The following is a 22,088-nucleotide window of genomic DNA, read 5'->3' as shown; positions in this document are numbered from 1 at the left end:
CCTCGGAATCAGGACGGAAATAACGGTAAACGAAATACGCTACGAAAACGGACATTGAGAGTAGGTACCTGGAATGTTCAGGGAATTTTAACTACAACAAATGAAGTTGCGGGCGAAGTTGCTAGATATAAAATGGACATTATCTGTTAAACAGAGACGAAGAAAAAGGGTCAGGGCAATACGATGCTAGGAGAGTATATGTATATTTGGTCAGGTATGGAGTCAAGTCCGAACGAAGTAAGGCGGGCGTGGCAGTTTTGCTTAGAAAGAAATTTATTAAACATATAATCGAAATCCTCTACGTTAATGAAAGAATTTTGAAAGTCATTTTAAAGTATTTTGGCAGACAAATTGTTATCTTGGCTGTGTATGCTCCAACTGATGACGCTATAGCAGAGATAAAGGACGATTTCTATTATGAGTTATGTGCACAATTAGATATGGTAAAGAGTCACCAGACACTAATTCTTGCAGGAGACTTCAATGGAAAAGTCGGTACGAGGTTTAATGATGATGTAGTTGGACGTTTTGGAGACCCAGATACAAATGACAGTGGTAACAGATTGATGAATACATGCAAACAATATAATATGAAAATTAACAACAGCTTTTTCCAGCATAAACGGATTCATCAGTGTACTTGGACACGGCCGTCTTTGGGTCAGAAATCAATTATTGACTTTATAATAACTAAACAATCTATCCAAGAAAAGATAAAAAATGTCACTGTAAAGCGAGGAGCGAATTGTGGGTCGGATCATTTTATGGTTGTCTCTGAGATGATTTATCCTTACATGAACAAAAACACAAACAACAAATATGACACAACAGAAGCTGAAACGGAGCAAGTCACTCTGTCATATCCAAGATATAAAGTCAACTTGTTAGGAGATGACAGTATTAAATACCTCTACCAACGACGTATCAAGCATCATTTGCAGAAAGAACAACCCAAGCATACTATTGAAGAAGAACATACCCGAATTACACAAGCCGTACATCAAGCAATGCAGGAAGCTGTAGGATATAAAGAGCAAATCAAGAACCAGCTTATATGGATGACGGATAAGCTTGAAGAGAAGATAAGTGAAAAGAAGTTGAATCCGGAGTTTAACTATAGTTTTTTTATTGCAAATAATTAATCTTCATACAATTTTATGACACCCGTATTTTTTTATTTTACTTCAATTTCATCCCATTTTTTTTAAAAAATTAATCAATATTAAGAATTTCAAATTTACACATTTGCAATTTCTGACGTCACCTATTAAAAGTCACGGTTTGCCACCAGAGACGCTGGTGGCCGGCGTCGAAGCAAGGTCGAAGCGATTTCGCATGTGTCATTATTAATGTCAATGTCAAATGTCAGTCAGTTTTGTTTATGTTTTGTTGTTGAGTGGGATTTTGGATTTTGTACGAAGCGTTTTGTATTTTGCATTGTGTTATTTTTTTTCTTTCCTCTTTGTGCTCGTTTGACCTAGATATAGTGTTATCAGTATGGAGAAGTTTGTAAAAGCTACGTCTAACAATCTTCCCAGGGTAGACATTTTTATGGTGCACGAGTTATTAAAACGAGATAATCGCTTTAATAGTGCCGAAATCGCTGGTGTAAAAGCATCAAGGTATGTAGATATATTATCACAATTTGAGAGGTGAAATACTAAAGTAGTTGAAATTGAATATTCTAGTTCCACCAGAGAAAGTTATGGTGACAATGCTAGAGGCTACGTAGAATTTAAAAAGGAGGGTCCGCTATGCTCTGTAAAAGCCAGAATATGTCCAGAGCATAAAGTTAGGAGCAAGGCCTACACCATTGAAACTGTAATAAATGAAGAAGAAGAAACTTTTATAGATGTTTGTTGTAAAGACTGTGCAGCCGGTGAAGGTATTATTTATACGCTATGTTTGTCAATTGTTTTTTAACATAAACATTTTGCAGGAGGTTGTAAGCATGCTCTAGCTTTTTTCTGAGGAAATCTGAGGAAAAATTATGTTTTCCATGTATTCTACAACATATTTATTAATCCGTAGTCTCTAACTAGCGTGACATCATAATTCTCGCTCCGAGGCTGTTCTATTAGAGACGGCATTGCTCGAACATGATATTATCTCGCGCCCTCTGTCAACTATTCAGTCAAATACTAATAGGTGACGTCACAATTTTCTACGCGTCATTTCAAACCAGTGAAATTTGTATTGAATTTGGTTTATTATTTATTCCTTAATTGTAACTTTGTTGCATTTCTTTTTCTATTGAGGGAGTACTTTTTAATCACTTCAATTGAATTTTATATTAAAAATAACAAAAATTTACTATGGTTAAACACCGGATTATAATAACTGGTTAGGAAATCCAACAGATGAAAATTGGTTAGCATATAAGAAATACCTCTACCAACGACGTATCAAGCATCATTTGCAGAAAGAACAACCCAAGCATACTATTGAAGAAGAACATACCCGAATTACACAAGCCGTACATCAAGCAATGCAGGAAGCTGTAGGATATAAAGAGCAAATCAAGAACCAGCTTATATGGATGACGGATAAGCTTGAAGAGAAGATAAGTGAAAAGAAGTTGAATCCGGAGTTTAACTATAGTTTTTTTATTGCAAATAATTAATCTTCATACAATTTTATGACACCCGTATTTTTTATTTTACTTCAATTTCATCCCATTTTTTTAAAATTAATCAATATTAAAATTTCAAATTTACACATTTGCAATTTCTGACGTCACCTATTAAAAGTCACGGTTTGCCACCAGAGACGCTGGTGGCCGGCGTCGAAGCAAGGTCGAAGCGATTTCGCATGTGTCATTATTAATGTCAATGTCAAATGTCAGTCAGTTTTGTTTATGTTTTGTTGTTGAGTGGGATTTTGGATTTTGTACGAAGCGTTTTGTATTTTGCATTGTGTTATTTTTTTCTTTCCTCTTTGTGCTCGTTTGACCTAGATATAGTGTTATCAGTATGGAGAAGTTTGTAAAAGCTACGTCTAACAATCTTCCCAGGGTAGACATTTTTATGGTGCACGAGTTATTAAAACGAGATAATCGCTTTAATAGTGCCGAAATCGCTGGTGTAAAAGCATCAAGGTATGTAGATATATTATCACAATTTGAGAGGTGAAATACTAAAGTAGTTGAAATTGAATATTCTAGTTCCACCAGAGAAAGTTATGGTGACAATGCTAGAGGCTACGTAGAATTTAAAAAGGAGGGTCCGCTATGCTCTGTAAAAGCCAGAATATGTCCAGAGCATAAAGTTAGGAGCAAGGCCTACACCATTGAAACTGTAATAAATGAAGAAGAAGAAACTTTTATAGATGTTTGTTGTAAAGACTGTGCAGCCGGTGAAGGTATTATTTATACGCTATGTTTGTCAATTGTTTTTTAACATAAACATTTTGCAGGAGGTTGTAAGCATGCTCTAGCTTTTTTAATGTGGCTTAATCGTCGGACTGAAGATTCATCACCAACAGAAGTGACTTCATATTGGAAAAAGCCTCGTTTAAGTAATGTCGGAACCACTATAAAGTTTGTAGAGGTAAGGCAGGTGTCACCCCAAACCCGGAACAGCCAGCAGATGAAAGTTTTCTAAATGAACTTCTGGAAGAAGGGAAACAACAAAATATAAATTGTCATCAGCTGCGTTCAACCCTAAATTTCAAAGACAGTTTGGTTGAACTAAGCATTTATAGGTTGGCTCTACGTTTTCAAAGGCAGGGAGGAGATTTCACAGACTTTTTAAATTTTGCTAAACAGCAAATGCCTGTCAGTCTATGTAAAGAAGCAGAGAAGGCTACAAAAAATCAAAGTGTCCTCTATGGTTTGAGCTTCGCTATGCCCGTATAACAGCCTCAAAGTTATATGAAATAAGTAGATGCAAGACAGCTGGTACGTTAGTTGAAACCATAATAGGAGCTCATAAAACAAAACCAACAACTGGCATGTTGAGAGGACAAAATCTTGAGAAAAAAATTTTGAAAATAGTTGAGCAAAAATTGGACGTGAAATTAAAAGATTGTGGATTTATTTTAATGCCTGATTATCCAATATTTGGGGCCTCTCCAGATGCTTTAGGTACTGATTTTGTGGTAGAAGTTAAGTGCCCTATCAGTAATAAAACCCTTAAGAATTATATTAACAAAGGAGAAATAACAAAAAAATGCAATGGTCAAGTTCAGCTGCAAATGTTAGCTACTGGGATGCAAAAAGCATTATTTTGTGTGGCAGAGCCTGATTTTGAAACAACAAAGAAAGTTCAAATTATTTGGATTAATTATGATGAGGAATGTTTAAAATCGTTGATGGAAAATTGCATGGATTTTTATAAGAATAATATTTTTAATAAAATTTGTACTTGAATAATTATAAATTTTTATTGTTTATTAATTTAAAAAAAATATATTTTTTATGTATAGCAAAGTTTTATGATAAGTAAAAACATATTCAGGAACCTAGTCTGTAGCATAGATAAATGAAACAAGTTTAGATTGGAAAGTGCCCATAAGGACAATGTAAACACTATTAGGCGCTATTGTTGCAACGGTCGCGACCCAAAACTTTTGAAAATTTCGGAGCGGTTCGGCTTTTTCCGGAATTATATCGCCAAATATTGTTTATTCAAATTTATTATTATTTTCGTTTAATTTTATAAATAAAAGACAGTGTGTTGCATACAAGAAACTTTATTTTATATAAGGACGCAGGTATGAAATACCTATGAAACATTGGAAACCGACGTTATGCCACGATCGATGGTTTTTGCAGTTGACAGTTCACAGCACAGCTTTTTAAGTTTTTAATGCCACTTTTTCACAATTATCACCGCTTGGAGTAAATAAAACTTGAATTAAACTCACAAGATAGCAATTATTACTTTGAAAATGGACGCTATAAACACTTTTCGGAATTTCTTTAATGAGAGCGGTTTAGATTTTGAAAGATTATTATGATTTTTGAAGATTCTGACTTTGACAAGAGAAAATTATTTCTGTTTTTGTTTGCCGTTGTTCTTAGCGACCGCTATAGCAGCGCCAGATCGCGTATAACGGTCGCGACCCAAAATAATTTCGCGACCTAAAATTTTTACGAGCTTTCCAATCTAAACTTGTTGCATTTATCTATGGTCTGTAGAAACTTCACAAAAACAAAATTGCAACATTCAAAAGAATATTACCTACTTTTTTTATATCTTTTATATGATTCATTTTAATCAGTTTATTAAGTCAAAATAAAAATAATCCAACAACACATACAAAATAGTTTATTTTTTCAAAAAAATGCCTTGAAAGTTTTTACAATGTAAATTATCCTAGTAACACAAAAAACCAGTCTATAAAAAGAAACATAAATGATATTTTAAGCATAAGTATCTAAACTATTACCCTAATATCTATAGTACCTACCTCCTAAAAAATAATATAATATATTACATAAACACTACAACAAAAATTGTACAAAAACAAACGCAAAATGTACAAAATACTTGAAAATACAAATATAACCTCGAACCCTCGAACGCCTCGAACCACTGCCATCTCTAATAGATCAGTCGAGCACGGACTTTTGTTTACTTCATCAGCTGTTCATAGTTAGATATTCGGTTAGATTCTGTATTCATATTTTGTCGGTTAATTTTTGATATTATTTGTTATTGTAGTGCAAAAAACTAATTATTTTAGTGTTTAAGTGACATAAACTACTACCAGATATATGGTCACTCTGTTTCTCATAAAAAAAACACGAAATATTACAGGTTTTGTTAAAGTTTTATATTTATCATAATTTTTGTGAATGTTTTTTAAGACTCTAACAATTCATCAATAAAGCGTCAGTAGAATGTGTTTTTGGTTCTATCTCATTTTTGTTGTGTTCCTGATTGCAGGGATTATTATACTAGGCAGCCTAAAGTGTCCGGAAGACCAAGAAAAGTGGGTATGAGTTATAAATCAAGATAATTCTATTGAAAATATCTTTAATATATTTAAAAATATTCTCTCGGGCTGGTATTAAAGAAAATTGGACAATTATATTTATTTTATCCATATTGTGGCATCTCCACTCCCAAGTGTTGTTGGTTCAGCTTCGATAGATAGTTTTTTAGATAGATAGTTGATTATTTATAATACCAAATTAATATCAAATATTTAAGTGATGGCTGAATACAATATGAATAAAATAACAATAAAATTGGTATATTTACAATACAAAATCAAGTTTTAAGGATAAAGGTGTTTTAATTATTATATTTAACAAAAAAAATCATATTTCTTTTTTTTAATTGGTCTAATGTTATTTACATTTTATGTAAGAATTATACCGTATCATCGAAAAAAAACGGCGTCTAGTTGGCTTGGAAATGAACATCGATGACATTCCCTAAATAATATTACATATAAAATGACAGCGATCTTTATTTAATAGCCAACAATGACGCCTTTTTTTCGATGATATTGTATTATTTGCAAATATAATTTTTCGAACATTGATACTTGCAAAATATACATATAAATTTTGTGAATGCAAATAATAACACATCACTAGTAGATACTGAATGTTTTTGGGTATTAAATTAGATCGATTTTCACACCCTAAAATTGAAAATATATTTTAGATTTTACACATTATTTTATGTACGTATTCATTATTTGTATAGTTTATTTGCCAAAGTATTTATTACTATAAATAGGTATATATATATATATATATATATATATATATATATATATATATATATATATATATATATATATATATATATATATATATATATATATATATATATATATATATATATATATATATATATATATATATATATATATATATTGTATTTATTAACTGTATATTATGTAAACTATATCATTTTTAAAATACACCCCAAAAATCTGAGGAAAAATTATGTTTTCCATGTATTCTACAACATATTTATTAATCCGTAGTCTCTAACTAGCGTGACATCATAATTCTCGCTCCGAGGCTGTTCTATTAGAGACGGCATTGCTCGAACATGATATTATCTCGCGCCCTCTGTCAACTATTCAGTCAAATACTAATAGGTGACGTCACAATTTTCTACGCGTCATTTCAAACCAGTGAAATTTGTATTGAATTTGTTTATTATTTATTCCTTAATTGTAACTTTGTTGCATTTCTTTTTCTATTGAGGGAGTACTTTTTAATCACTTCAATTGAATTTTATATTAAAAATAACAAAAATTTACTATGGTTAAACACCGGATTATAATAACTGGTTAGGAAATCCAACAGATGAAAATTGGTTAGCATATAAGAAGTTACAAAAGGAAGTTCGACAACAAGTAACCGAGGAAAAGAATAGTATGTGGGAAAGAAAATGCAATGATATTGAGACTTACATTGGGGGATTTCGATCTACGGAAGCATGGAGAACTCTGAAAGGGATGAAAGCAAATACGCGTGAACGATGGACGGGAACTATATCTTTAAGTGATTGGAGGGAACATTATGAAAACCTATTAATAGAGCAACGACCACAGTTTTTACAAAACAATGAAGCCGTCACTATTACAGAAGCTAGAACAAATATATCGATCGAGGAAGTTAATCAAGCCTTGGTGTCTATGAAAAACGGTAGAGCTCTAGGACCGGGTGGTATTATGGCTGAAATGCTAAAATATGGCGGAGAATGTCTTATAACAGAAATAACAAACTTAATGCAGATGTGTGTAGATCGGAATAAAATACCTAATGAATGGAAGTTAGCCTATATCACTTCTATATATAAAACAGGGAACAGAAAAGACCCGAATAACTACAGAGGTCTTAGTGTGAATTGCACCTTCAGCAGACATTTTACAAAAATAATTAGAAATAAGTTAGAAATATCTACTTACAACAAAATCAGTGAAGAGCAGAGTGGCTTTATTGCAGGGCGTTCATGTATAGATAATCTATTTACTATCCAACAACTGATAGAAAAACGGAATTCACGTGAAGAAGATACACATCTAGCTTTTGTAGACCTTCAAAAAGCTTACGACTCCATCCCCAGAGTTAAACTATGGTACATACTGGAACAACTTGATGTGGATGAATGTCTCATAAATTTAATTAAGGTGCTGTACAACAACAACACAGCTCATGTTAAGAGCGGTAACCGACTGTCTGAGGCATTTTTACGACCAAGGGCCTTCGACAGGGATGTCCTCTGTCGCCTCTTTTATTTAATCTGTATTTGGAAGTGGTTCTTAGGGACTGGAAGAAGAGGTGTGGGGAATGGGCGTCCCTGTAGGAGATGACTGTTTGGTTACATTAAATTTTGCCGATGATCAGGTGGTCATAGCTCAAGATGCTTACGCCCTTGAATTCATGATGAGCAGATTAAATTCGGCATACACGGAATGGGGCTTTACTGTGAACATTGATAAAACGGAATATCTAGTGACCAATTCAGATGATAAATTTGACATTTTTATTACTGACAATGCAAAGCTCAGACAGGTTGAATGGTTTAAATATTTGGGGGCACGTATAACCAGAAAGGGACTGGACAAAACAGAAGTATCTGCTAGAATAGAACAAGAGCGGATGATTATAGGAGCACTGAATGGCATCTGGTGGGACAAAAACATAAGACCAAACACAAAAAGTACATATTGGAAGAGCCCTAGTGGAGTCGGTAGTAACTTATGGGTGTGAAGTTTGGACCTTAAAAGCTGAACAAAAAGCGAGCTTTGAATGCACTCGAAATGGACTATTTGAGACGCAGTGCGGGAGTATCTAAACTGGACAGAGTTAGGAACGTGGAAATCAGAGCCAAAATGGATGCCACACAGACAATAGTGGATAGAGTCGAACAGAGGGGCCTTAAGTGGTTTGGACACTTGCTACGTATGGAACACCAAAGATGGCCCTACCGTATCTACAGCTGGTCACCTCCTGCAAAAAGGAAAACAGGACGGCCTAGAAGATCTTGGAATGAGGCCATCAGAAGGGCAATGGAGGACCGTAACTTGGAAGAGGAAGATGTTCTTGATCGTAACAGGTGGCGGTTAGGCGTGGGGATGCAACGTTAGTTGCGACAACCCTGGATATATATCTAACTAGCGTGACGTCATAATTGGAGCTTTATCGCGCTTTTGTGGACCATTGATAGCAGCGCACACGTCACATTTCTTGCACCAAGCCCTCACGTCTTCTTTGCAGTTCACCCAATAGAACCGTTCTCGCAGCTTGCCAAGTATCTTGGTAACACCAAGATGTCCACCGCTGGTTCCATTGTGAACTTCCTCCAAGACTTCCGGGATCCTCTTCTTTGGAATGACGATCTGTCTTCTTTCTTCTTGACCCTCTGGTCTCTCGATTACACGGCGAAGTAACCCGTCATCTATTACCAAGGAATTCCACTGGGCCCAGTACGACTTTACGTTCGGTGAATATCTGCAAACTTCCTCCCACGTTGGTCTTTGGTCCGCGTTTTTCCAGTTAATCACTAAGCCTAATTCTGGGTCACTGATTTGGTCGTTTGCAAGATCTACGTGTTGCCAAGTATCGTTAACCACAGTTGTTCTTAGGAGTTTCGCTTCTTTCTCTTCTGCTCGGGAACAATGCTTACAGTCCTTATCGCAACGTCTTCTGGAAAGTGCGTCGGCATTTTGATGGATCGCCCCAGCTCGATGTTCTGTGTCGAAATCAAATTCTTGTAATCGTTCAATCCATCTAGCTACCTGCCCTTCAGGATTCTTAAACTGCAACAGCCATTTCAAAGCAGCATGGTCTGTTCTTAACAAGAACTTTCTTCCATAGAGATACTTGTAGAAGTGTTCCACTGCTTTAACTACTGCTAGTAATTCTCGTCTGGTTACACAGTAGTTCCTTTCCGGTTTCGACAAGGTCTTACTAAAATAACCAATTACTTTTTCTTGACCATCCTGGATCTGAGACAGAACAGCGCCTAACCCAACATTGCTAGCGTCGGTATCCAATATAAAGTTTCCGTTGCCAAGAGGATAGCTAAGTATGGGCGCACTAGTCAGGGCCTTCTTCAATCTTCGGAATGCCTCGTCAGAATCTGAGTCCCAAGAGAAACGCCTTTCGCCTTCGGCAAGTCTGGTCAATGGTTTTGCGATGGTGGCGAAACCTTGTACATAGCGGCGATAGTATGTGCATAGTCCCAAAAAGCTTCGTAGTTCATGTTTGTCTTTGGGTATCGGCCACTCTTCCGCTGTCTTGGTCTTCTGTGGATCTACCGCAACTCCCTGGGAGGAGACTACCTGGCCCAAGTAGTGTACCTTTTCTTGACACAGATGACATTTCTTAGGGCTAAGTTTCAAGCCAGAGCTCGCTAGTCGCTTGAAAACTTCTTCCAAATTCTTCAGATGATCGTCAAGACGATCATTCATTTATTTCAGATGATCGTAGAGTATCATCTATCCTCGGCAGGGGATAGCTATCCTTCTTGGTAACATTATTAAGCTGCCGATAATATAATCAACACAGAACCTGGTGGTACCGTCTTTCTTCTTTACTAGTACTACCGGCGATGTCCACGGGCTGTTAGATGGTTCGATAACACCCTCTTCTTTCATTTCTCGAAGGATTTTGTCAGCTTCTTCACGTTTGACGAGCGGAAGTCTTCTCGGATTTTGTTTCATTGGTCGTGCATCTCCGGTATCAATTTTATGTTGTACTAAATTGGTACGACCTCTCTGTCCTGCTTCTCCTTTATCAAACACATACTTGATTATCAGGTTTCTCAATTTTCTACTATTTTCGGGAGATGATAATCCCTTAACGTTTACTAACTCCTTACATACTTCACCATTTTGTCCGGAATTTTTGAAGTCGAAACTTTGGAGGCTTCCACGCTTCGAATGGCTGAGGAGACCGAACAACAGTACCCTAACAGGGTTCCCTTCTTCAAGGATACAGAATAATAATTCGTGTTCATTACTCTCACTGGTACAGTCTTCTTCGCTCGTAGCAGGGCTTTTCCAACAGCGACCCCTCGTCCTATTTCGCTATCATGGTTCCTTGGCTCCAACAGAATAATACTCCTATTATTCATTTTACCTTCCAGGCAACCATCCAAAAATATCTCACAGCGCTCAGGGATCGAAACATCTTCTGCTACCACCACGCGAAGCGTCTCCTCACATTTTCGATATAGAACCACTTCTTCTTCATTTATTTTCAAAATTCCCTGTTTGAAGTTTAGTTCAAAACCTCTAGTGGTCATAATGTCCATTCCGAGAATTAGTTCATCTTCGATATCTGCTACTAACACTGGATGTTCAAAACTGGTGCTCCCAATAACAAAATTAAGGTTTATTTCTCCATGGACAGCAGCGGAGCCCCCCGTAGCAGTACGTAGTCGCCATTGTGTTGTTTTAACCTTCTTCGATGTTTTAAGAATGTCCGGTCTGATGATAGTTTTCGTCGCACCTGTATCCAACAGCATGGTCCGGAACTCTCCATCAACAAAACCATCCACAAAAATGCTGTTGAATTTGTGTTGTAGCGAGGCGACTTGAGCAGTTTTCGTTGGGGCATGTTGGGTACAGGTCGACGGGTGACCCTTCATTTCGACCCTTAGTAGTTTTCCGACCTCGACGAAGCCGGTTCTTCGTTCTTCTCCTTACAACGGCTTCGCACGTGTCCCACCTGTCCGCAGTTCCAGCAACGAATCGGTCCCTTCTTGCCCATGTACTGGTCCATTACTTTCCGAACAATCCCTTCCACGGATTCGTCGGAACATTCGTCGATGGCCCGTACTCTTCCTAAAGACCGAGAACTTTGTTTCGCGGCTTCGAATTCTAGGGCACGTGCTAAAGCATCCACCAAGTGCGTTGGGTGGGCTAGGAGAAGCGCTTGTCTTGTCTCGTTGTCCCGTAAGCCGTCGGAGAATGCCTGTACTGCCAACCGCTCCATAACATTCTCGGGCGTAGCAGAATACGCAAGGCGAACAAGGCGGGCTACGTCGGCTTCAAACTCCTGCAGAGACTCATTTGACTTCTGAATGCGATTTTTGAGCTGGGAATGGTAGACATGCTCTAAATGAGCCTGGCCGTATCTCATTTCCAAATGTCGTACCAATTGCTGATAATCTCCCTGTTCCGATGGTGAGAGTGTCTGCAGGATGTCAGTCGCATCTCCCCGTAGTGCGATAGTCAAAGCGGTTGCTTTTTCAGCGATTGTCCAGCCGTTCGCTCTCGCAGCGGCTTCAAATTGGCAAAAGTAGTTGGCCCAAGCGGTTTTTCCGTCACACTGTGGAGGCTTCATAACTGACTTTGAGGTATACTTATTTTCGACTAGTTTCGGGTCCTCCGGTGTTTCTTGACATTTTAGTGAATTTGCCTTTCCCATTTCTTCTCTCAAAATCTCGATTTTTCTGTTTACATCGTCCTCAATTTGTGTTATTTTATCTTGTAGTTCAGTAGAATTCTCTATAATTTCTGTTATATTTTCTTCTAAATTAATTATTTTATTATTAAAGCTGGCCTGTATGTCTTTGGAATTTTCTGCAATTTTATCTTCTAAAATATTAATTTTATCTTCTAATTTTTGGAAATTTTCCGTCATTTTATCACTGATTTTATCTTCTAAATTAACTTCCAAATCAATTATTTTACTATTCAAATTGTCTTCCAAATTAATTATCTTACTGTTCAAATTGTCGTTTAAATTGTCTTGCAAATTTTTCAATGACGAGTCAAGATCACCTTCTAACTCAAAGCAAAATGTGTCAGGATCCTCACCTTCCTCGATCAGAACATCTCTTAGTCTTGCTTGTAAAATGCTTTTTTTCCCATCTGTCTCACATTTTCTCTCTTCCAGTATGCATTTTAATTCCGACACTTTCAAGTCATTCAACAATTTTTTAGAACCCATTGTCAGTCTTAATTATTTATTTTTTTTAGTCTCACACACCCCACACCTGACACCAATTGTTAGGTTTTTCGTCGGTTCCGTGTGGATAGAAAGTCACAATTTATTTAAACACAATTTATTTAACACTAATTAACAAAAACAATAACGATAAAAGACTTAAAGAACTATTTATAACTATATTTACAATTTATCTAATTATTTATCTAACAGAAATTTATTTTGAATTAGCGCGGCGATTCTAACTGTACGCGTCGATCGGTTTATCTCTATCCTCCTTAGGCCCGGGCGTCTGCTTATATAGTACAGAAACAGACAATCCATATTTGTCTAGTCAATTCTTATTAGTTCTTAGAACGTCGGCATTGCTGGGCGTATGAGTCATAGGCGAGTGGCCAGGCCTAAGGCTGAGTTCACACGGCACGGGTCCGCAACAGAAATAACGAAGTTTCTATGTAAAATAAATATTTAAAATAGACAATAGACCAGCAATTTTTGATACCTCTGTATACATTTAGATTTTTTTTAGTAAAGTGTATTTCTCTGGCTTGAAAATTGGCACAATTAATTCTAAAAAGTAATGTACAAGGTGTTGACCATAGACTTAAAATAAAATATAGACTGAACATCTCATTCATAAATAGCTGGAACATGCGGTCAGACAATGTCTTGTTATTGTTGTGTTATTGTTTTAGGTTATAACGAGTGCGACACGAGCGATAGATAGGTTGTCTCTGTCGTAACGGTCGTTCCCTGCCCTGACGACTCTGACGAGAAACGCAACACTGTCTTTCGTTTCTCAAGTACAAATGAACTCTCCGTATCATAGCCGGGTAATTTTTTTATTTTAATGAAGCTATAATTAAATTAAAAATATATCGTATTTAAACTTTTTTATATTAATTAAGATTTAGGAGAGGTTTTTTTTAAATAAAAGTTTAGAAAAAACGTCTTAGAGTCCAAAAAGGATAAAAATAATAAAATACATGTTATAGAAGAAACTTTATAATCGAAATTACGTAATTTTTGATATTATTAAAAAATATATTAATTTTAGTCAAACATTTACAACCCCTAATATTAATCAAAACAGGATCTATTCTACAGATAAAATAGAATCGGCGACAGGGAGAGAAAAAAAAATATGATTGTTGTAATTTTTTTTTCTGGTTAAGTGATGTCTTATTTATGTAAATTAGAGAAAACATAAATCTGTTCCATTAAAGCAAGGAAGGTGATAGGAAGTGGATAAAATGAAAACTACATTTATTTAACTCGGTACTGTCTTTATTATACCGGGTGCGTCCCAAAAGTGGCTCATCCCCATAATTTTTTTATTTTTTCAAATAAAAAAAACAAGATTTAGTATGCTAGTATATGACATAAATTAGGATTGATTGACGCATTCAATTGTTTTTGGTCACTTCCTATTTCACCGGAAATGACTATAACTTTTAATTTTGAAATGGCACCCTCGGTATATTTCTACTTTATTTGATAGAAAATGACACTCTGAATAGAATGACATATCATATGTCAACTTTTGACATTTTCGCATATGGTTTAATTGTAATTGTAACACGCGGTTCATAACGACAATTTGACTCGAAATACCAAGTGTTTGGTATCAATATATTTATAAAAAAAATGCTTTGTCCAAATATGCTAATTAGTCACCCTTGTTCAATTCTAAATCACCACAATACACCAAAACACTTTTACTTTTACACTGGACGCGCGTTTCGCTAACCATGTTATCATGCATCATCAGCAGATGATTATAAACTAGGTTTATAGATGATTATAAACTTGTATGTGTAACAGTGTAAAAGTAAAAAGTTTTATTTTGCTGTGTAACACCAAAGATTCCAACCCTCAACTGTAATCTTGTTCAATTTGAAAAAATTGACATATGATTAAAAATACGATTTGTACATCTTTTAACCGGCCTAGACAAGACACGAAACCCATTAGACGATCAAAACTATTTTTTCAAGGGTCCTTGATTAAAACTTAGTGTTTTTAACAACACCATGGCACTCTGGATTGAAATTTAAAATACGATTTGTTTTTAAGCGACAATGTCAAAAGTTGACATGATATGTCATTCTATTCAGAGTGTCATTTTTTTATCGAATAAAGTAGCAATATACCGAGGGTGTCTTTAAAAATCAAAAGATGTAATCATTCCCGGTGAAACAGGAAGAGACCAAAAACAATTGAATACGTCAATCAATCCTAATTTATGTCATATGCCTACTAATATACAAATCTGTTTTTTTTATCTGAAAAAATAATAAAGTTATAGGGGTGAGCCACTTTTGAGACGAACCCGGTATATTAAAAAATATTGTTTCATAATGTAATATCATTTTAAAATTCTTGTATGTTATTTTAGATTTTGAAGATAATTTTAGAATAAACCGGAATATATTTTTAATAAAAACATTATTAATTATTAACAGGGTTATAATAATTATGATTTTGCTACAAAAACCTTTATATAAATGATTATGTAAGAGAAAAAATTCAGATTTTACATTTTACTAAAATATTATCTAAATAAGCGCCGTTCTACAACAACGCCACTGACTCCCAATGGGTAAATTGAAAGTTGTCTACCGGTCGAAAGTCGTTTCAAGACTTAAATGGATTATTTAAGTAAAATTTCTTGCAAATTTGGCACTGGCGAACCATATTTTATAGTTCTTGAACAGTAAGTTCAACTAAAAGTAAATAAAATAAACACTTAAGGACTACAAGCTAAGAAAATGCGTTAATACAGCCGGGGAGATAGCGGCAACAAAGCTTTACCGCACACGTGCGACACGTACTACAAGGTAATAAATTAATGAATATGCGACCTCGCCTCTAATCGGTGTTGCCATATTGTAAAGAACTTATCCTTTTTAAATAGTATCCGACTTATAATTTAGTAGTATAAGGACTATTTAAGACATCTATGGAATATTAAAACCTACTTTATTAAAATGTAGTATTAACATCTCAATATATGTGTATAACAAGAAAAAAAATATTGATAATATTAAAGACGTGACAACATAGGCTGGATGAGGAAGGCTCGGTCGACTGTATCCAGAAGTAAACGTGTAAAAAAAAGATTGTTTGACCGGGTTTAGATGTAAATAATGTAGTCTATATTTTATTTTAAGTCTATGGTGTCGACACTTTTTTATTATAGCATGCAGATTTAAATATCTCAAAAACCAAAGCTTGTAAATATATTAAACCCTTATAATAAATGCCTGATTTTATGTCCAAGAATCTAAAAATGAAATAAAATAACGGGTGTTCCGTAAGAAAAAATTTAACTTTGGTATGAATCTTAGTTCTGACACATCCTGTACATTTCAAAATAATTTTAAATTATGCACATTGCCTTGTTGCCTGTTTTCGTATAATCAACCGAGACAAATGAGGTGCGCGACCTGTATATACCTATACGAGTACTTAAAATAAAAATATTTCTTGCCATATAACTGCTGTTTTGTAAAATCTTCAGCTTTCAGAAATAATGAAAACTGAAAATAACAAAGAGTTTTGTTATTTATGTATTTATGGTTAGTACATATTTTTGCGCGCGCGGTCTCTTTCAATTCTGAATGATTACTGACAATGCTGCTTTAGATTTTATCCCTGTAATTGTAATTAATTTTACAAATGTAGTATTCCTTGAGATTTCCTTATGCTAGTTTAATGGTTTTAAAAAAGTTTTTTAAGAAAATAAAAGATACGGAAATGAAAGAGATAAATAGTATCAAAAGTAATAAATATCTTAGTACCTTTAAAAATTAATAAAATAATACCTTTACTTTTTCTTTTTAAACCTTTTTTAGTTTTTTAATACCTTTAAAAATATAAAATCTTACTATGGATTCGTTTTCAAAAGTTAACTATATAACATAGTAAAATGTATTATGCAAATAAAAAAAGTACATTAATATTAATAAAATAATAGTTATAGTTTAATAATCAAAAACTTGGTAATGGTAACTAACCGCTATTATGACGATACTATTAAGATTAGCAATGACGTAAAAACTGTACTTATTATATTAATACATCAATAACTCACCTATTTAAAGGTTCAGATTCTAAAATGTGAAGAGCCTCATCAAATCTATCATTTTTAAACAATAACGCTGCCAAATCAATAAATTTAAAACTATCCAATAAAAAGTCTGGATGTAAGGACTTAATATCCTTGTAAATATTGAGAGCTTCCTCAACATAGCCACCCAAAACAAAATTATGCATAATAGAGCTCTTCATACCAGCAGATGACTCATATCTAAAAATAAAATGATAATATTGTAATAATATGAAAATACTAGGTAGTGGAAACAAGGGGGATTGCCAATTGCACTTAAACAATGATAAACTTTGAAAAAAAAAAATAATTTAAATCATTGATAAGTACATGTGTCAAAATATATTGTTACGACCACCGAATTATAACTTTCGGCAAAACCGAAATAACCATTAAAGAATTTCTGTCGATGATGATCAGTGCCGAGATGTCGATCAAATGTGAAGGGTGCAGGGGAAAACATGATAAGCGCCATTTTACTAATTTTACAGGAGATCCCTACGGCTAGTAGTTATCAGATTCTTTCCGGTCCCAAGGGGAAAGACAATAGTTTTTAGCTATCTTCTCAAGTTTAATACTTTTCTCATTATGTTGCATGTTGCGAGAATAACTGACATCTGGAGTTGTATGTAAAGATTTTAATTAAGTTCCAGTTTTTTCAGATTGTGAAGGAGCTGCTTGGGGATTTCTAGAGTTGATCCAATCACTATAGGCACCACTGACACCTTATCTACTCCCCAGACTTCTTTCATATACTGTGCTAGTAAGGTATACTTGTCGATCTTTTCTTGATGTTTTCGGTTGACATTTGTAGGGGCAGGGACAGCGATGTCAATAAGATAGATTTCTTTTTTGAATTTGTCCAGCAGACATATGTCTGGTTTGTTGTGCTGCACTGTCCGATCTGTTAATATTTCTCTATCCCAGTATATAATCTACATGCATCATTCTCTAGGACGTTCATTGGGACATAATTATAATATGGAATGCGCTCGTTAATGTACGTTGTTATGTCTGTCGGTATTCTCTTGAAGCCAGCGTTGTACAACCACTAATAATGTGTTATGTTCTATATTCTCGTTTCCTTCTCCGCACATTCGGCAAACAGTTGTTTTAATTGTGGGGTCCTTTATTACATACTAGCTTTTTCCCGCTACTACGTTCGCGTTACACCTCGAATCGTTGATGCATTGATTTAAATTATTGTTTCCCTCTTTATAGACAGAGCTGGTGCTACAAATGCACTATTTAAACTATGTTTTTTAGAGCTACTCGTATTTCATATGAAAGTTAGCATTTGTCGATTTTCTGGGTGTTATACAGGGCGAGTTTTGAATAAGTGCAAATATTTTCAGTGTTGGTAGATCTTGATAAAAGAAACATATTTTCTCTTTACCTCCAAAATAACCGAGTTATTTTACTTGGTACTGGATCTTTTTCGGTTTTTCTGTCTGGTAAATTTATTCTACTACTAAGAAATTATGGTTTCTAACTAAAAACTAAAAAAAAAATCCAAAAAGTTTTTCAAAAAATTCCAAATTTAAAAAAAAAATTTCGCGAATCGTGTGGTGTTTCTGGGGTCAAAATATACAACCGCTAAAAATAATTGCACTTATTTAACATTCGGCCTGTATATCCTTTCAAAAAATCGATTTTGTTATTTTTGACTTATTACAAATGTTTTACTTAAAATTTATAAAAAGCCGTCAATATGCCAATTTCAAGAGCATTTTTATTCTCTTTAAACTTCTGTCTTTCTTTTAACTTTTATTCTCTTAGCCATTTTTTTTTCATTTGTCGCTTTTCTTGATATTCATCTCTTTTTTTTTTTATTTATTAAGGGTACTAATACTCTCTTTACACGTTTTTTTTATTCCTAGAATTATGATTTGTAGAAGAAATATTTCGTTATATGATGTCAGTAAATAAACCCTTGTATAAAATCTTATCTTCTAAATCCTGTAGTAATGCATTTTCGCACAGAAAACGTTCATTCCCTAATCTACTTCCCTAGGGTATAAATTTCATAAATTCGCTTTATCCAAATAATTAACTCATGCCTTTTAAATAATCGATTTTTATGTGTATAATCCAGAGGTCACCAAGTTTTATATACATTTTTATTAACTTTACCCATTTGGTTGATGGATTTCAAAAATCTCTTCTAATTCTTTCTGTAGTATTTCATTCTTCTAGACCAGATAGCAAGGAATTTTCATACAACAAATTGTTCCGACATAATTTTACTCTCTAGGAGGACGAATTTCCTAAAATCCTTTGGGGAGCTTCACTATTGTTTAATTTAAACGAAACTTTGTGCTAATATTTATGTATCTAAAGCTGGCGGTATGAACTGATCCCTAAAATATCTAAAAACTTGATATATAATCTAACTGACACACCAATGACAATGACAAATAATTTATTTCTGGAGGTATTGTTTGTAGGTGTTTTTCAGGTATGTTTTAGTATTTAGTCGTTTTACACAAAGAAATAGCCATTAAACAATATAAAAATATTTCATAACAAATCTAGACATATATACCTTTCATTTAAAAAAAGAATCGTCAAGATTGGTGAAGGGGTTTCGGCGGGATGGATGTAACAAAAAACCCTTTGAGCTTTTATATATGCATGGATATGGATTTTATAGGCCAGTGCAAATAATTTTGAATTTGCAAAAATTTTTAGAAAGCTGCGACCATTGAGAATAGTTAGCCTTAGTAACCCTTATTATCATACTAAAAGTCCCCATTTGTCCGATGTGTACGTCATCAAAAAAAAATCGGCAGCCATCTTGAATTTTGGTACTTTTTGGGAAAAAATGTAAATAACTCGAAAACGGTGCATTACAGCGAAAAATTTCAAGAGGTAAAAATAGAATAAAAAACTCTATCAGAATCAATAAAGAATAGTTTATACGTACAAACATTTTTTGAAAATCGAGCAATTTTTAAAAGGAATCACCGAAATGCAAATTACTTTTTTTTTAAACTTATTAACAAATAACATGGATATTTAGCATCAATTCAACTAAAATACAGTCCTTGTGACATTTTCAAAGAATATTTATTGGTGGTTTAATAATATTTCAAAATTAACAAAAAATGTCAAAGCTATCCTTTACTAAATACATAGGTATGTACTAATAATGTGCGAAAGCAGCCTCTAACTTGTTCCGGTCGGGGCTATTTGCACTTAAACCAAGGTCTTTTTGTTACCATTTTGTAAACAACTTGTTTTTAAAAATATAGTGACAGTTTGAAAAATTAGGCTATAGGTTGGAAGAAAAAAATAAAATGTAATAAATTACTGGCGAATGTCTTTTTGATATAAATATCATCTACGATCTTAACCTAAGATCTTAACACTTTTTCATTATGATAAATACATTATAAACATACCCCTACAAATCGAATAACAATAATTCAAATTATGACCATTTTAATAAAAATGTGTTACCAACTGTTCTAGCCGTTGACCGGTTAACAACGTCGTGCGCGAGTTATTCTAAGTAAAGTAATGTGCGTATTTTTGATACAGCATCGATAAACAAAAACTAAAACAATGCCGCCCGCCGGCAATACGGGCGAGGATGATTCGAGTGAGGACAGTGAGGTGTGTAAAACATGCAATAAATCAATAAGTGATAATGAATTATCAATATTCTGCGAAGGCCAATGTAGATCATGGTATCATACAACGTGTCTGAACATAACTAAAAAGCAACTAAATCAAATGGAAGCCATAAAAAATTTAATTACATGGTTATGTCCAACCTGTAAAAATAATTTGGAAAGGATGTGGGATGACTATACAACAAGTAAGAAAATTTTAAATAAACTAAATGAAATAGAAGGGAAACTAGAAACTAAACCACAAAAATTTTTGTCATACGCTGATGCCCTGACCAATAGCGCTATTAAAACTGAAGAAAATAAGAATATTTGTCATGAAAGAACATTGGTAATTAAACCAAAAAAATCACAAACAAAAGAAGCTACAATTCAAGAATTAAAACAAAAAATAAATCCCGCAGCTGCCAGCGCGCCTATCAAATATTATAACTATACAAAAAGTGGTTGTGTCATAATAAAAAGCGACAGTGCAGAAAACCTTGAAAAATTAAAAACACATGTTCAAAGTAAGCTAGATACAAAGTATAACATTGAGATGAAAGACCAATTCAAACCGCAAATAAAAATAACTGGGCTACTTAAAGAATATAAAGAGGGTGAAGAATTACAACGAGACCTAAAATTATTGAACAGTAAAATTTTAAACGAAAACGATAAAATAAAAATAACTTTTACGAGACAATCGAAAAAATCCAAAAAGTGGACAGTTTTTGCTGAAACAGCTGGACACACATACAACAAATTAGTCAACACAAGATTGGATCTGGGGTGGAGTAGCTGCCAAGTCCATGAAAACCTAAAAATAATTCGCTGCTTCAGATGTGGAGTGTTCGGCATAAATCCGCTAATTGTCGTGAAGATCAAAAGTGTACATATTGTGCGGGTCCACATGACCGATTAAAGTGTGATAAGAAGGTTAAGAAATGTGTAAATTGTTTTTATGTGCACGGTAAATTCAATGCTGATCAACCGTTTGATCATGACAGCGAAGATGAAAGACACTGCCCTATTCTAGCCAAGAAGTGTCGGCTTGCTAGGGAGAAGATTAATTTTAATGCTAAACTAGAATAGTAATTTTAGAAATATAAGGTATAAATTGTTATTTTTAATTTTGAATTATGAATTCAACTGAATCCGACATACTAGAGAAAATATCAGGCAGTGCAATTATCCCCGTAATAATTAATCCTAACAATCTTGATCAAAACAATAGCACAAGTAATAAACTTCTTAGTTTAATACATTTAAACATACGTAGTATAAGGCAAAATTTTGACAATCTTTTAACATTTCTGGAAGCCTATAAAATCAATTACTGCGATATAATTGTACTAAGCGAATGTTGGATGATTGATAACTCTAATCAGTTCTGTTTGCCGGGATATACTAGCTACTATGATTCTGGAAATTTTAATAAAAACGATGGAGTGTTCATATTTATTAGATCAAAGATTAATGAAACTAT

At 34.1% G+C, this 22,088-nt stretch overlaps 3 protein-coding genes across 5 annotated transcripts in view; 2 read left to right on the top strand and 1 right to left on the bottom strand.

Moving 5' to 3' along the window:
• Nucleotides 1-22,088, bottom strand: part of LOC115891206 (leucine-rich PPR motif-containing protein, mitochondrial) — a 77,736-nt gene that overhangs the window by 7,727 nt on the left and 47,921 nt on the right. For all 3 annotated transcript variants that reach the window (XM_030911629.1, XM_030911630.1, XM_030911631.1), the window contains one exon: nt 16,971-17,186. In XM_030911629.1, the coding sequence (XP_030767489.1) occupies nt 16,971-17,186 (216 nt within the window). The remainder of the gene's footprint in view (nt 1-16,970; nt 17,187-22,088) is intronic.
• LOC115891208 lies at nt 1,449-1,949 on the top strand. Its single transcript, XM_030911633.1, has 2 exons — nt 1,449-1,622; nt 1,689-1,949. The coding sequence occupies exons 1-2, from the start codon at nt 1,498-1,500 to the stop codon at nt 1,921-1,923; spliced, it is 360 nt and encodes a 119-aa protein (XP_030767493.1). The 5' UTR covers nt 1,449-1,497; the 3' UTR covers nt 1,924-1,949.
• Nucleotides 2,791-4,486, top strand: LOC115891207. Its single transcript, XM_030911632.1, has 3 exons — nt 2,791-3,097; nt 3,164-3,360; nt 3,415-4,486. The coding sequence occupies exons 1-3, from the start codon at nt 2,973-2,975 to the stop codon at nt 3,600-3,602; spliced, it is 510 nt and encodes a 169-aa protein (XP_030767492.1). The 5' UTR covers nt 2,791-2,972; the 3' UTR covers nt 3,603-4,486.

This window comes from Sitophilus oryzae, unplaced genomic scaffold (assembly GCF_002938485.1).
Source record: "Sitophilus oryzae breed Bouriz unplaced genomic scaffold, Soryzae_2.0 scaffold_980_pilon_pilon, whole genome shotgun sequence".
Classification (NCBI taxonomy): domain Eukaryota; kingdom Metazoa; phylum Arthropoda; class Insecta; order Coleoptera; family Curculionidae; genus Sitophilus; species Sitophilus oryzae.
The sequence above is the reverse complement of the archived record's forward strand: the minus strand, read 5'-3'. Positions and strand labels throughout refer to the sequence as shown.

What these genes read in the sequence shown, in the direction of transcription:
- LOC115891207 (XM_030911632.1), top strand. Translation starts at nt 2,973, where the DNA reads ATGGAGAAGTTTGTAAAAGCTACGTCTAACAATCTTCCCAGGGTAGAC. An exon ending in GCTGGTGTAAAAGCATCAAG is followed by an intron (nt 3,098 to 3,163) that starts GTATGTAGATAT and finishes TGAATATTCTAG; the next exon opens with TTCCACCAGAGAAAGTTATG. An exon ending in AGACTGTGCAGCCGGTGAAG is followed by an intron (nt 3,361 to 3,414) that starts GTATTATTTATA and finishes AACATTTTGCAG; the next exon opens with GAGGTTGTAAGCATGCTCTA.
- LOC115891208 (XM_030911633.1), top strand. Translation starts at nt 1,498, where the DNA reads ATGGAGAAGTTTGTAAAAGCTACGTCTAACAATCTTCCCAGGGTAGAC. An exon ending in GCTGGTGTAAAAGCATCAAG is followed by an intron (nt 1,623 to 1,688) that starts GTATGTAGATAT and finishes TGAATATTCTAG; the next exon opens with TTCCACCAGAGAAAGTTATG.